Source organism: Vombatus ursinus, unplaced genomic scaffold (genome assembly GCF_900497805.2).
Source record: "Vombatus ursinus unplaced genomic scaffold, bare-nosed wombat genome assembly UNPS02014848.1, whole genome shotgun sequence".
Lineage (NCBI taxonomy): Eukaryota > Metazoa > Chordata > Mammalia > Diprotodontia > Vombatidae > Vombatus > Vombatus ursinus.
In genome coordinates, this window is record NW_020954626.1 from 9,091,664 (window position 1) to 9,107,955 (window position 16,292).

The window sequence follows — 16,292 nt, forward strand, 5'->3', positions numbered from 1 at the left end:
TTCTTTTCTGCTGGCTGGAACTAGCATCATGACCTAGTAGAATAAAGTAAGATGCTGGCTTACATTGCCTTTTCAAAAGACTTCTGTCTCTAGAACTTTGTACAGTACTAGGTTTAAGGAAAACCGTAGTAATCGAGGCAGATGGCACAGTACAGTTGTGTTGAACTCAAATAGAAACAGGGACCACTAATCATAGATAAGAATCTCTGCGGGCCACATAGTATATGATTTAGTTTAAAAAATGTAATATTATCTATGTTGTATATTTATTTGTTTTGTTAAATATTTCCCAATTACATTTTAATGTAGTTGAGGCTATCCTTGGGAGTGTCTGGACTACAAGTTTGACATCTCTGACAGAGAGGATAGAGAGCCAGACTTGGAGTCAGGAAGACCCAAGTTCATATCCTGTCTTAGACACTTATTTGAATATATAGGGTATCCCAAAAGCCTTAGTGGAGTTCTTTTATTAAAAGCTTAAAACTACACTAAGATTTTTAGGAATACACACACACACACACACACACACATATGCATATATACACATATATGTATTATAGTATGTGTGTTGTATATAAATATATTAGAATATATTATATATAATTTACATGTATATGTTAGTTATAAATATATATTGTGTACACATAGGTTATATAAAATATAAAAATATATGGGCAGCTAGTTGGTGCAGTGAATAGAGTACTGGGCCTGGAGTCAGGAAGACTCATTTTCCTGAGTTCAAATCTGGCCTTAAACACTTACTAGCTGTATAACCCTGGGCATATCACTTAACACTATTTGCTTCAGTTTCTTCATCTGCAAAATGAGCTGGAGAAGGAAATGGCAAACCACTCCAGTATCTTTTCCACAAAAACACTCAATGGGGTTACAAAGAGTTGGACATGACTGAAAAACAACTGAACAACTATAATTATACAAGTATATAAAAATACGTACCTGTTATGTAAATGTGTGTGTGTGTGTGTGTGTGTGTGTGTGTGTGAAATAGCCTTCTTTTGCTTTTATAAAGTCCTAGAGTGATGTTTCACTGGATAGTAAAAGACTGGCGGGTCCTATAGGCCTGGAAACACTTTTATTAGAGGTCAGGTAAAAGTGAGTGCCATCCTTACATGAAGTGATGTAAAGTGAGATGAGCAGAACCAGGAGAACATTGTACATAGTAACAGCAACATTGTGTAATTATCAACTAAGATTGACTTAGCTCTTCTCAGCAATACAACAATCCCAGACAATTCCAGAAGACTCATGGTGAAAAATGCTATCCACATCCAGAGAAAGAACTAATAGAGAATGAATGCCTATTGAAGCATACTAGTTTCCCTTTTTTTCCATGTTTTTTTCCCTTTGCAAACTGTAATTGTTTTGCAAACTGTTTCTTCTTTCACAACATGATTGATATGGAAATCAATTTTACGAGATTACACATATATAACTTGTATCAAATTGCTTACTGTGTTGGGGAGGGGAGAGGATAGGAAGGGAGGGAGAAAATTTGGAACTCAAAATTTTATAAAAAATAAATGTTAGAAATTGTCTTTACATGTAATTAGAAAAAATAAAATACCATTAAAAAAAAAAAGAGCTAGTGCCATGTCTGGATTAGCTTAGCTAAGTTATGAGAAGTTTTTCACCAGGTTAGCTTCAGGGTAATGACTTTTTTGAGCTCCAAGAGCCTATCCGCTTAAATCAGGACTGTTCAACCTGTGGCGTGCAGACCTGACTTAGATGATTGGGTTGTGATATTAGTTGGTGGAAGGACTCATCACACTGCTTGAAATACTGAAATGAGAATGAGCCTTACTTTGACCTGCTTCTTTTTCATTGATTCAGTTCCTTAAGGTATTTATGAAAAATCCCTTGCACCATCTGATTTTCATGGCTGGTGCTGACAAGTTGTTAGTAAGGTTATATTTTACTCCTCTGCCCATCTCTACCCTGTCTTCTGTCACCTGTAGAGAAATCTCAGCCGGGCCACACAGGAGCAGCAAAATCTCTCTGAGAAGTTACAAGATGAGACAGATCAGAAGGAACAGTTGAAGAGGTTGAAGAATGAAATGGAGAATGAGCGATGGCAACTGGACAAGACCATTGAGAAACTGCACAAGGAGGTAAGGAGGCCTGCAGGGCAGGAAGCATTATGGAGGCAAGTGATTCCTTCATAGCAAAAACCCACCTTGGCTCCTTTCTGTGCTAACTTGGCAGAGGGTTTTCAAGTCAAGCCAAGTTAGAAATATTTATTAAACACCTACTATGTGCCAGGCAGCATATTGAGCTCTGGGATACAAAAATGGCAAAAACAGCCCCTGTCCTCAAGGGGCTTACATTCTAATGGGGAAGACAACGTGCAAACAACTATATAGAACAAGTTACATACAGGATAACTTGGAGTTAATCTCAGAGAAATTATTAGCTTCAAAGATAAAATTAATGTATGGAAAGTAAGTACATTGTCACCTTTGTTTGCTACAAACACTTTCCCTATTGCCTTCTCATCCCTTCATCTCCCTCAGTTTCCCACTCCACAAAATACAGATTTTTAGGTTAAGTGAACTTTAAGACTCTTTTTCTCTTTGAGGGCATTTTATTTTTTGAGCTAACAGCTCCTGCTTGTTTTAAGAATGCCCTTGTAGCATGGGTTCTGAACACATGGGTAGGGCTTCAACCCTAAATAGGTCATTTTCTAATGAGATGAAGTGTATTCATCATGGGAGCTATACAAAATGAACCAAGCAGATGTCTTTTGGTGGATTACATCAAAAGCATTTTTTCTTCAAAGAAGGTGACCTTCAACCTATACGTTAACCTCTGCCCCAGGCACTTTACAAAATCTTTCTGGAGGAAAAAAAAAAAACCTGTCCAGTTTGGGAGGGGCAAGGTAAATTTGGCAGTATATCAGATCAGAGGATTTGGAGTTGGTAGGGACCTTCAAAAGGAGCTAGTCTAAATTCTTATTTTATAGATGAAAAAAATCAGCCCAGAGAGGGCACCTGATTTGCCCAAGGACACAAGATGGTAGTGACTAAGCTGGGTTTCAAACCTCCAAGTCTTTTTATGCCAAATCTAATTTTTTTTTCATGGTATCACATGGATTCCTTAGGATGACATTACTTAAGTAGAACAGGAGCAAAAAGTTAGATTTCTAGCTGTCTGAGATGGGCTTTCTATATATCTTCCCATTGGGACTCAAACTGCCCCTGGAACCATGACCTCTGAGAAATAAGTTTTTACTTAGTCTTACATGGAACCAGGCCACTGTGCCTTTTACTAGCCATTTTTAAATGATGCCATCTCCCATTTCCCACCCACCTTACTTCCAACTCTATCTTCTCTTTACATCTTATCTTCCCCTATTAGAACCTAAGCCCTTTGAGGACAGGACTACCATGCTTGTTTATTTCTGTATTCCTAGTATGTAATAAGTGCTTAATAAATGCAACTCTTCATTTATTCATGTGTATTTTTTCTGTAGATGGCCGACATTGTGGAGGTTTCACGGACATCAACTCTGGAACTCCAGAACCAGCTGGATGAATACAAGGAGAAAAATCGCCGGGAGCTTGCCGAAATGCAGAGGCAATTAAAAGAGAAAACCGTGGAAGCAGAAAAATCCCGCCTGACAGCCATAAAAATGCAAGATGAGGTAATGGCTAGTTGGTTCCCTTGGTTAACCTCTAAATCAGAAGTACGCTTCTGATGTCTCAAAATGATGGATCTTTGTACTGCTTTGGGGTAGGCTCTGCAGATTGTTTTTGGATCTGGATGCTTAGATAAGACAGAAAAATTTTTAGGATTCAGAGGCGAAATATTTTGTTGTGATTAAAGGTAAAAAATAATGGATGATTCAGTTTTATCTAATAAGCATTTATTAGGCACCTACTAAATGTCTGGTGCTGTGCTAGGGACTATGGTACAAAGAGAAAAACAAAACAGTGCCAAGGATAGAGTGTGGGACTTGGAATCAGGAAAATCTGGGTTTTAATCCAGCCTCAGATATTTACCTCTTGTGTTATTCTGTGCAAATCTCTTCTCTTAGCTTCAGTTTCCTCATCCATAAAATGGAGCTACTTATACCTGTAACATCATAGAATTAGAGGCGGCTAGATGATGCTGTGAATAGAGCAGTGGGCCTAGACTCAGGAAGACCTGAGTTCAAGTCCAGCCTCACATACTTTCTAGCTGTGTGTGACCTTCAGCAAGTCACTTAACCCTGTTTGCTCAGTTTCCTCTTCTGTAAAATGGGGACAATAATAGCACTTACGTTGCAGGGTTGTTGTGAAGATCAAATGAGATAATAACGGTAAAGTGCTTAGCATAGTGCCTGGCACACAATAGGTGCTATATGTTAGCCACCACCATAATCATCATGATGTTATTTAGGGAGATTAAATAAGATAATGTTTACAGGTGCTTTGTCAGCCCTAAAATGATATTTTAATATCAGTTATTAACATAAGTATACAGTTCAGAGCCTCAAGTATACAGTCTGTTATAAGTTGGCAATATATAGAATTCTACTTAAGAAGCTAGCTGTGGGCCAACTTTTAGTTTGTGTTGCATCTTTTGAATTGCTTTTCTACCTTTTGGTTGTTTAAAACAAAAGATTTTATTTGATAAAAAGGGCAGGGGAGGTCACTCAGATCACTGCAGTAATCTGGTATTAAATACTGAAATGCTCACAGGAATCGGGAATGCTAGTTATACTCTACACACACACAGACACACACACAGACACACACACACACACACACACACACACACACACACACACACCCATTGTCACTTTTTGGGGAAAACAAAGTTAAGTACAATAGGACACACCTGAAGCAAACAAATTAGCTTCATGTGGCCACATGACTTAGTGTCCCCCAGGTATCCGACAGCTATAAGAATCTAAAAGTTCTTGAAAGTCTCTAGTGGGAGGCACATTGATTTGGCTGCAGGATTCCCTTCTAGCTAAAGAAAATCTTAAAAAGTAGAATTTAAGAGTTAGAGAAACTCTAGAGGTCATCTGTAGTCTACTGGTGCTAAACCTTTTTGGAGTATTTTTTTTTTAATTCTCTTTTTCACATCAAAAAATTTCTTGAACTTCCACACCATGGCAATTGCAGTTTTTGTATCCATTCATTGGGAGGTAAAACCATAATAAAGAAAAGCCATTCTGAAAAAGGTCATATTTCATTCTGAAGGCCAGAAAACACTTTTTCCCCCCTACTTCTATTAGGCACAAATGAAGCATTGATAATATAAAACCACTGATACAAAACCCCTTATGCACCCTTTTGTTGGAACTAAATAAAACCCAAATGACAATACTTGGTGAGCATATGGTTTATAGAACCCTTGCAATAACTTCGTGGCCCCCAAGAGTCTGGGGCCCACAGTTTGAGAGCCACTGATCTGGTCCAGTGCTCTCATTTTACGGATCAAGGACCTGAGGCCAAACAAGGTGAAATGACTTGTACAGAGTTACACAGCCAGTGAGTGGCTGGCTCTTTCTACCATGCCCGGGATGATTCTATGAGACCTCTTCTTAAGCTCCTCCAAGTGCTCTTCAGGTTCTCAAGTTTATTATTAAGAGCACAAGCTCCTTCTCTCTCTCCCTCCCTCCTTCCTTCCTTCCTTCTTCCCTTTCTCTGTCTCTCCCCTCCCTCCTTCCTTTCCCTAAGTCTGTCTCTGACTCTATCTTTGTCTCTCCCCTTCCTCCCCCTCCGTCTCTCTCTTTCCCTCAATCTCCCTTTCCCTTTCTCTCTCTGTCTCTCTCCCCTTGTCTCTGTCTGTCTCTTTCTTTCTCTGTCTGAACCTGCTCCCCACCTCCCCACTCCCTTCTCTCACCTCAAAAAGTGCACGAGAAAAAAACCTTTACTTCAAACAATAAATTTGGAACTGTCAGCCAGCCCCATGAGTAAATGGTAAAGAGGCTGAAAAAAGTGTAGGCCTTTAAAAAATAATCTTTTGAGGAGCTCATTGGATCTTAAAGGAGCTTGATAACAGGATCCCCAATCACTCAAATTCACATAAAACTGTAATGAAGCTTGAAGTTGAGACTGATACGTAGGTATTAACGTTTTCTCTAGCATTTTTGAAAACTTTTTATTTCTGAAGTTCTGTAGCATTGTGGCGTCAGAAACACCTGCCTTTCAATCTGGCCTCTGACCTCTTCACCTCCCAGCTGTGTGACCCTAGGCAAGGCATTCAGTCTTGGAGCCTCAGGCTGATATCTAAGACTAAATTAATGACTAGGTTGTGATTTGTGTTGGTAGAGTCATTCTTAACACCAATGAAATAACATGACCTTGGCATGTTTTGTTTTTATTTCCCCAGAAAAGGGGGAGATTATTCTCAGGTGTTTCATCTGGACACCCAAAATCTACCCACTTCTTATGTTGTTTTTTAAAAAATATTAATTTTTTAACCAACAATTATCAAGCATTCCTCTTTTTCCTCTCCCCATTCACTGAAAAAAAGATAGAAATAAACACAGAATTTCTGTATCACAAGCACAGTCAAGCAGAAGAAATTCCCATGTCGGTAGCATCCAAAAATGTGTTTCTTATTTTGCATATTCGTCCATCACCTCTCTGTTATGAAGTGGGAGGCATTCTTTTTTTCTTTAGTCCTCTGGAATCAGAGTTGATCATTGTTAATGAGAGTTCTTAAGCCTTTCATAATTGTTTATTTTTATAATATTGATGTTAAAGTATAAATTATTCTTCTGGTTTCAAGGAAAAAAAAACACAGACAAAATGCAATAGGGCAGCTTCTGTCAATACCATGAATTCAATGTTCCAGGCCACAAGTGTGCTTTCCATTGCCTGTTGTTGGTGCCAAAAGGGCACTAATAATGTTTATCAAAGTACTGAGCACTAACAGAAGGGAGCAAACATCGCAAGATCCTGCTGTGGATTCAGTACTAGATGTTGAGAACACTGTAACCTGCAGGACAGGAACTTTTCAAATATCACCTTCGATCCAAGTGCCACGCTGCAGTTACAGAGCTGTTTGAAATTAAATGAATAAATAAACAAGGACCTTAAAAAAAAAACAAACCCCACAGACATGATGGATCTTAGAAAAACTTGGTGTGTTCCCTTTGTTAATTGCCTTTTTCTTTACAAAGGCCTGGAAATTCTATTTTATTTCCTATGTTGAGAATCAATTAAACATCTGAGGAAGGTGGAGGATCTCTGACTATGCTTAAAGAAGAAATTATCCTAGGATTAATGCCCTGGTCCTTTTTTTTTTTTTCCTTACTACATACAGTTTGGCAAAGGGAAATGCCCAGTTTGGGTGAGAATAGATCTGTTGTATATCCTCATAATGAACAATGCAGACATTAAAATTAAAATTATCTCTCACTTTATTTTGATCAAAGATGAGTTGTTGAAAACTTAACTTTTCTTTCTTATCTGTCAATTCCCACATGTTTATCAAGTAACTACCATACAAAAAGTACCTCTAGAGTCTGTAGGGAAGATAAATAGGTAATAGAAAGCTGTATCTGATGAAAGAGGAAAAACCCTTTCTCATAGAGATTTAGATTTTTTCCAAGTTATTATATTTCTTGACTAATAATTCTAGTAGGAAACTTATTTTTTCAATGAACAAAAAACTATTTTCTCTGCCTTATACCTTTTCCCTTTGGGGGAAAAAAAGAAACAAAGAGTAAACTTCTTAGGACCATCATATGTGGCATATAAGAACATACAATGAGTTTTCCTCATCTTTAGCATGAATTCTGCACACCTTTAATCTTTTTCTTTTATTCTATTTGTAATGTTTGAAAACATGCCATTTTTGGATGGGTTTAGGTCAAGGCTGCTAGGGTCAGCCTGTGAGATAGGGAAAGAGGTGTGGTTTTTTTGGGGGCAGGTCTCTAGAGGAGTACCCTACTCTGCTTCTAGACCTAGTCCATTTCTTTTTCATGGAAAGTGGTCCCAGGTTGGAAGGTTTATTCATGGATGCCTCTTCTAAACTGCTGGTTCAGTGCCATCTTGTGGGCGAAAAAAATACTGTAAGTGATTGACTGTGGCATTGGACAACATGGCATTTTCTTGAAGGAACCTGGAGTGACATTAACTTCTGGATAGCTTTGTTTTTCATTTCATTTGCATTTCTGTATATTCTGGCTCTGTATGTTGCTTTAGGATAATATTTTTCTCAGGTTATTATTTCTTAGCATTTTGTAGAACGATCATAATAAGCTCACAGATGTTGAACTGGAAGAAATTTCAGAGGTTAGCTAGTTCAACCTCCATGTTGTAGATAAGGAAACTGAGACCTGGGGGAATTTTAAGTGACTTGCCCAATATTACACAGTAAGCATCAGGATTTGAACCCAGGTCCTCTGACTTCAGAAAAAATATCTTTTCCACTGGACCATCCTGGGATTTTAAATTGGAAGGGACCTTAGAAGTCATTATATCTTCATTATTTTATAAATGAGGAAAATTAACCTACAGAGATGAAGTAACGATTGACTCTGAGGTATGAAGAAAAGGATGAAGGTTATTACTTAGTGTATATGTTTGGGAGAGGAGAGGGTTGAGGGTCTGTAAGGAGAGGTGACTACATAAATTGAAGATGGTCCAGGCTTGTTCCATCCCCTAGAGATAATACTACTGAGAGTTAAACCTGGTGTAAAGTGTCTTCAGCATCCTTGCATTTCCATTTCTTAGGTTCTTCTCCTTATTCTTTATTTCTAGGGACCTAATGCTGTCCCTTGGCTGTCTGAGACCCCTACTGCCTTCCCATCCTTCAGGCATTTCTTTCCCCTTCCCCATTCCCAAACTAATGGCTTTTTCCTCACATAAAAAAAAATTAATCTGATACAAAAATCCCCATTCCATTGTTAAATATTGATATTGGTCTAATTGGGTACCTAGAGGAATTCGAATATATAAAGCCTTAACCTAGAGTCAGCAGTCAGTCAAAAAACATTTATTAAGCAATTATTATATGCCATGCATTGTGCTTAGCACTGGGAGTGCAAAGAAAGGCAAAAAGCACTGTTCCTGCTTTTAAGGAACTCACATTATAATGAAGGAAACAACATGCAAATCACATACAAGATATATAATATAGGTAAAGGTAGTTTGGAAGGGAAAGTAGCTGGGAGAATTGGGAAAGGCCTTCAAAGGAAAGGATATATAATGGTGATGTTTCAGACATTCTTTGGACCAGTGGGACATACATGTGAGGCAAGGAGGACTTTGTGTTGTCATGGAAATCATCTCACATCACAACCCTTCCTAGCAGTGTGACCACACTGAGCCTCAGTTTCCTCTTTTATAAAATACTTGCATAACTACTTCCTAGGTCTGTTGTCAGTCTTGTGTTTTGTAACCTTAAAGTAATGTGGCATAGACATATATATAAATATATATATTTGACTGTTTCTATAATTTCATCATTGTAGGGAGCTCCCATTGAGAATTTCTCTCTGCTGATGTAGATGCAGATTTATGCCTTCTTTGCAATTTATAATATGAGTTGCATGGGGTACTGCCAGGTAAAGTGAGTTGCCCAGGGTCACATAGCCAGTATGTGTTAGAGTCAGAACTTGAAAAGCAGGTCTCCTTAATTCCAAGGCAGGCTCTATCCATTATGCCATACTGACAACATCATCATCATCGATAATAATATAGTAATAAGTAGTGATAGTAGCGATGGAAGTGGTAATAGTAGTAGTTGTGATGCTGGTGGTAGTAGTGGTTGTGATGGTAGTAGTAGTAAGGAGTAAGAACAGAGGTGGTGGTGGTAATAGTAGCAGTGCAAGTAGTAGTAGTTGTGATGATGGTGGTAGTAGTAGTAGTAGTAGTAGTGGTAGTAGTAGTAGTAGTACTAGTAGGGACTAAGGGTAGGAGTGATGGTAGTGGTAGTACTAGTAGCGGTAGTCATAGTAAATACAGCTATATATTTTTGTTCCTAATCTAGGCCTGGGGAACATGTTCCTAGACACATTAATAGGTAGAGGGAAAGGATAATGAAGTGAAATATTTTTTTCTCATACCTCTTCAGTGTTTTCCTAAGTTAATTGAGCAGCAAGTGAATCAATTATCTACCTTTTCTTCTTCGAATGCAATTGAGGACATGGACCAAGATGGATGGAGGTTGAGGGTCAGGGGAGGATGATATAGACTGACTAAGACCATATCTCATTTCCTTAGGTATTTTAGACATTTTTTTGTGAAAGCTTATGCACAGCTTGCTTTGGTAGCCTCCCTCACCCATTTTTGGAATATGTTGGGGGAATCTCAATAAAAAGGTTGAGTTATGTTGATGGCAGATTTCAAGGATGATGTTCGATTCAAGAAACATACTTAGCAACCACTATATAGTAAGCACTGTGCTAGCTAGATGCTGGAGGAGATACAGAGGTCTAGAAAACATATTGTCTCTGTGTTCATGAAGTTTATAATCTAGTTCAGGTGTTCTTTACCTGGGGTCTATGAACTTAAAAAACAGCATTATGGCAACTGTGTTTCAATATAGTTGGTTTCCTTTGTAATCCTATGTATTTTATTGTATGCATTTAAAATCATTATTCTGAAAAGGATACACCTTCATAGGCTTCACCAGACTAATGAATAGGTCCATGCCTCTCCCAAAAAGGCTGAGAACCCTTGGCCTAGACGTACATAATCATGTTACAATGGGGGAGCAGTGTAATCAAGTGGAAAGAACATTGGATTTGGAGCATCTGGCTCTTGTTACTTACTACCTGTATTATGTTGGGCAAGTCACTTAAGCCTCTCTGAGGGTCTTTCCTCATCCTGCAGAGAGGAGGTTGGACAAGTTGTTGACTAAGGTACCTTCTAGCTCTCAACCCTGTGCAAACAATCAAAGAGATACAATCAAAGTGCAGCATGAACTTCAAAGTATTGGTGGGATTTATCTCTCCCTCTCAATGACAGGATAATTATTTCATCAAAAGAGATTCACATATCAAAAGCTCTATCCATATACTGGTTTTTAATTTAGGTTTTCCTTTTTATTATAGGCTTAAACATCAACAGACATAAACGTTGCCACATAGAACAGAAAAATAGATTGTATATTAAACTATAACTTCTATTTTATACAGTTTTCTAAGTGTATATTAAATTTAGCATGAGAGAAACAAAATTGCCCCTCCTTGTCTGTATTCCCTTTTGCTCTCCTTTGTGTATTCAAGAAATGTTTTGTTTATGTTCTTTTTTTCTTCTACATATTGTTAATAATATAATAATTGAAACAAGTTTCATAAAGCACTTTACTAATATTATTTCATTTGATTTTCACAACAATCCTGGGAGGCAGGTGCTATTATTATCATCCCCATTTTATAGTTGAGGCAGCTGAGGCAGAGAAAAGTTAAGAGACATGCCCAGGGTCACATAGACAGTAACTTGCTGAGGCCAGATTTGAACTCTGGTCTTTCTGACTCCAGATCCAGTGCTCAATCCACTGTGCTACCACCTGCCTGCAGAAGCTCCTTAGGAACTGGACCAAATACAATAACTTTTGTAACCCCAGGAACGAGTGACCTAGTATAGTTTAATCAATGCCTACCTTTATGACCAGAGCTCAGTCTTTCCATCAGCTTTCCACAAGCCTCTTGTTGGGGGTTCATTGTCTGCCAGGATTTTTATCTCATTCACAGGTTACAGGGTAATGACCATCTCTCTCCTTGCAGATGCGCCTGATGGAGGAGGAGTTACGAGACTGCCAAAGAGCTCAAGATGAAGCCCTCACAAAAAGAGAACTTCTGCAACAAACGTTGAAAGACCTCGAGTATGAACTGGAGGCCAAGAGTCATCTTAAGGAGGACCGCAGTAGACAAGTCAAGCAAATGGAGGTAGAGTTAATAATAGCTAACAGTTATATTGCAACATGTTCCAGGCATTGAGCTAAGCACCTTACACTTATTATTTCATTTGATCCTCACAACTCTGAGAGGGAGGTGTTATTATTATCCCCATTTTACAGATGATGAAACTGAGGCAAACAGAGGTTAGGTGACTTGCCCAGGGTCATCTAGCTAGTATCTGAGGCCAGATTTGAACTCGGGTTTTCTTGAATCCATGCCCATCTCTCTTTACTGTTCCACCTTGGTGTCTTCATGATCAAAAGAGAGTAGATCTTGGAAAAGTTTGAAGATTTTCCCTCTAAGCTTTTAGGCTATAAAATCACTCATTTTCATTTTTCTTGAGTTTCAGTTCTCTTGAGAACTTAGTAGTATCATTTCAATTCTATTGAGTTTCAATTGTCTTGGGAATTTAGTAATATCATTCCTTTATATGATTAAGATACTCTGGTGAGAGGGTGGGGATTCATAGACCAACAGCACCTGAAGGGACTTAGAAGTACTAGTACAGCTCCTTCATTTTAGAGATGACAAAGCTGAGACCCAGAGGAATTAAACAACATACCTTACATCACACAGAAAGTTAGTTGCAGAACTCAGATTTAGAAGCCAGTTCCAGAGTCCTCAATGTCATTGCATTTTGGGTTCCTATTTCTAACTAATCTTTGCTCATGTGTAATCCAGCTTTGCAAACATATAAAATATGATAAATATGGTATAATTTAATTCCACAACTACTTAATGAGCACTGTGATATACTTAGCACTGTACTAAAAACTTTGTGGAATAGGGCTTTCTAAAATAAACATCGAACTTGGACCCTGCCCTCGGGAAGTTTACCATTATGTGGGAAAGAGAAGAAATAAACACATGAAAACAAATAACAGTATGAGACAATTGAAAATAAAATCTCAAATTCATTTACTAAATAGGTGTGAGTCCTTCAGACAACTAGAAACACTTAACAAATAACCAAAAAAAATGTAAATCAAATCAGAAAATCTAAATAAGAATAATGCACTGACAGCTGTATAGGTGTAATCTTAGATTCATCACACCCATACTTAAAATAGCACAATACTTAGAACAATGTCGTCCAAAAAAATAGCACTATCTAATATGACAATGAGACTTTTGAGAAAAAGCTGGATTAAAATAAAACTTGGATCACATTAACAGAAGTTAAGATGTCAAAATATTTTTAGGAGGCAGATAGATGTTGCTCAAGGACAGGGTGAAAAAGGATGAATTCGTAGTCAATGTAATTCTTGAATCTGTTTTGCAAATAACTACTTTCCCCTACCCTCTTCAAAGGCAAAGAAAACACTGATATCTAGTGAATATTAATTCTGATATTACCAATTTCTCTAGATATGTCTCTCCTAGGAGAAAGAATAAGCAGGCTAAATATAATTTTTCTTTTCTCTTAAGATAGTTGCAAATTGCTAATAGGGCCCTAACATGCTTATTTTCTAGGAATCTGAGAGCTAACTGTAAGACAAACAAATATTAACTCACGTAATCAGAAGCTCAGTGCCCTCCGCCCCACATGGCAATCTCATAAGCTAACTCAGAGCATAGGCATAATATCCACTGACCTAGACCAGAAATCACCCAACTATACTTGTTCGACAGTGGGCAATGGAAACCCTGGAAGGACTGCATCCTTAACTCATCATCCTAGGAAAATTAAAATAGTATTTTCTTATCTGAATAAAGATGCTTTCATCAATGTTTTTCAGTATGAGCGGTTGTTGGATGGATAACTATGAATAAATGGAAGCAGTAGTAGAGTTAGAGGTTGGTTGGTTTGTTTTTTTTTTAACTTGAGGAAAATTTCAAGGAGGATCTCTTTTTTCCATTTTAAACTGGAAAAAGAAGAGTTCTCAGGCCCCACAACCAGTGAGAGGAGTACTTTGACAGTCAGTTGACCTCATAGAGAGAGCTGGCTGAACTGCCTTGCTCTAACTCTTACCTAGCTTTCTGTTTCCCTTGCATGTCTTCCATAAGGAGCAGGGCCATACAGAAATCGCTTTTTAGCCAGCTGAGTAACTGATTATCAGCTAATGAGCACCTTCCATAAATTAGAAGGGGAGGGAGCAGTTAATTGAAGTGGGCTATGATTGTATAGACTTCTTTTATGAAGATCTCTTAATTACGTTGTGAATATTCTCTGTGAAATTCATAGAGCCTTTGAGTAGGTACATGATTCCTAACCTAAATGAACATAATTGAATACTGGGTGGATCCTAAGCATTCTTTTAGTTTCTAAGTATCCATGTTTGGCAGGAGTGCCCCCAAATGGGTGGTGGCTACACTTGTGACAAAAAAGCTGGTCTTAGTCAATGGTTTTTTGTAGTCCCTAGGTCCTAGTAATGGCATTCCTTGGCTTTTCATCACTCACATGCAATTTGCCTTCTGTGCTTAAAGAGGCATCTCTAGTTTCTCAATCTATTTTGAGCATCCTGGGGATAATACTTTGATATTTTGATAGATCATGATCATACCTTCACTGGTCAGTCATTCTGTCAATAAGCATTTATTAAGTGCTTATTAAGCATATGCTAGGCACTGTGCTAAGCCCTGGATTCAGCCCATCTATGCTATCACATTATGTGCAATCTGTGTTCATAGTTTTTTTTTTGAACATACTCCATAGAGAAATCCATTTAATGCAGTGGTGGCCTTCCTTTTTTTTTAAAAATATCTTGCGAGTACAATGGAACATTTGGAATGCCCATTTGTTACTCTTCATTTTCAACATGTGAGTGACCACCTCCTTTCCCCACCATTGATGTTCCTCTGTCATGCTTTTTTACCCCCACTTCTTGCATGCAAATCATTGCCAGTAACAGCGTGCTGTTGCCTGTTTATACTCACCACGTGCCTTTCTGTTGTTAGTTGGGTTATTTGTAATATTCTTCTGAGATAATGGTGTTTCCAGGGACAATATTTATCCATAAATATTTCAGAACCCAGATCCAGGACTGCCAATTACTTTCTAGCATCTGTGGCTCCAACTTATTCCAAACATTTAAAATAACAATGAACTGGTGACTAGAGGAAAAAAAGTAAATGCAAAACCTAGCAATTCTGGGTTTAGAAATTTGCATTATTTTTCCCTTTCCTTCTCTCTTCCATCCACAAAACTTCTTTGAAGTGAATTTTCCATAACAAATAATGAATTGCAAATAAAACCCAACTCAAAGAATTTGATGTCATAACTTTGTGAGCACTAATTTGGCAAAATTTGATTAACTTTGAAACATGATCCAAAATTGTCTTGAATTCACTAGAAGGAAAGGATCATTAATTTGCAACGGTACCTACAGACTTTGCCTTCTCCAAGGCTCCTAGGAGCAATGGTAAGAATTGGTAGGGGGTAGATTTTACATAAAATAAACATTCACAGCTTCTTCCTGCCTTTAGAAAACACTTGCTGAATCCAGCAAAAGTGTCTTGGGCCTTGCATGGTCCCTTCCATCTCAAATGAGTGGTTCATTGGGAACCAGTGTTTGAGGTAGTCCAAAAAACTGTCCCAGACCACCAGCTCCAGTCTTCTATCCTCACTTCTCACCCTGACACTTAGATACCGTGCCTTCACATATCCCTTCACCCACGCAAAGAGCTGTCCCATTTTCATCTAGTAAAAGCCCAATTTAAATGGGTATATGTGTGTCTGTTCTTTTGTAGGATAAAATTTCTCAGCTGGAGATGGAACTAGATGAAGAAAGGAACAATTCTGATTTGTTGTCTGAGAGGATCACCCGGAGCAGGGAACAGGTACTGCAATGGCTGAAAATGATCAAGTTAACATGAGTGAACCAAAAGGAATGAGATGTATAAATATGAATGGTTGGCTAGAGCACAAGTCCTTAACCTTTTTTTGTATCATGGATCCATTAATTTTTTTAAAATAATTTATTTTTAGTTTTCAACAATCACTTTCGTAGGCTTTTGAGTTTTAAATTTTCTCCCTCTCCTTCCCCAAGATGGCATGTAATCTGATATAGGCTCTACATATACATTCCTATTAAATATATTTTCACATTAGTTATGTTGTAAAGAAGAATTAGAACCAATAGGAAGAACCACAAGAAAGAAGAAACAAAACAAAACAGAAGAAAAAAAAAGAGCAAATAGTATGCTTTGATCCGCATTCAAACTCCATAGTTCTTTCTCTGGATGTGGATAGCATTTTCCATCATGAGATTTTTGGAGATGTCTTAGATCCTTGCATTGCTGAGAAGAGCTAAGTCTATCAAAGTTTGTCATCATACCACGTGGCTGTTACTATGTACAACGTTCTCCTGGTTCTGCTCACTTCACTCAGCATCAGTTATCTTTCCAGGTTTTTCGGGAGCATGAACCCATTTAGTAGTCTGGTGAAACTTACGGACTTCTCAGAACAATGTTTTTAAATGCA

The 16,292-nt window shown here is 37.9% G+C and overlaps 1 protein-coding gene across 5 annotated transcripts in view; it reads left to right on the forward strand.

The window, feature by feature from the left end:
* CGNL1 (cingulin like 1) overlaps nucleotides 1-16,292 on the forward strand; it is a 202,359-nt gene that overhangs the window by 165,451 nt on the left and 20,616 nt on the right. For all 5 annotated transcript variants that reach the window (XM_027840827.1, XM_027840831.1, XM_027840828.1 and 2 more), the window contains 4 exons: nucleotides 1,977-2,129; nucleotides 3,491-3,661; nucleotides 11,696-11,857; nucleotides 15,560-15,649. In XM_027840827.1, the coding sequence (XP_027696628.1) occupies nucleotides 1,977-2,129; nucleotides 3,491-3,661; nucleotides 11,696-11,857; nucleotides 15,560-15,649 (576 nt within the window). The remainder of the gene's footprint in view (nucleotides 1-1,976; nucleotides 2,130-3,490; nucleotides 3,662-11,695; nucleotides 11,858-15,559; nucleotides 15,650-16,292) is intronic.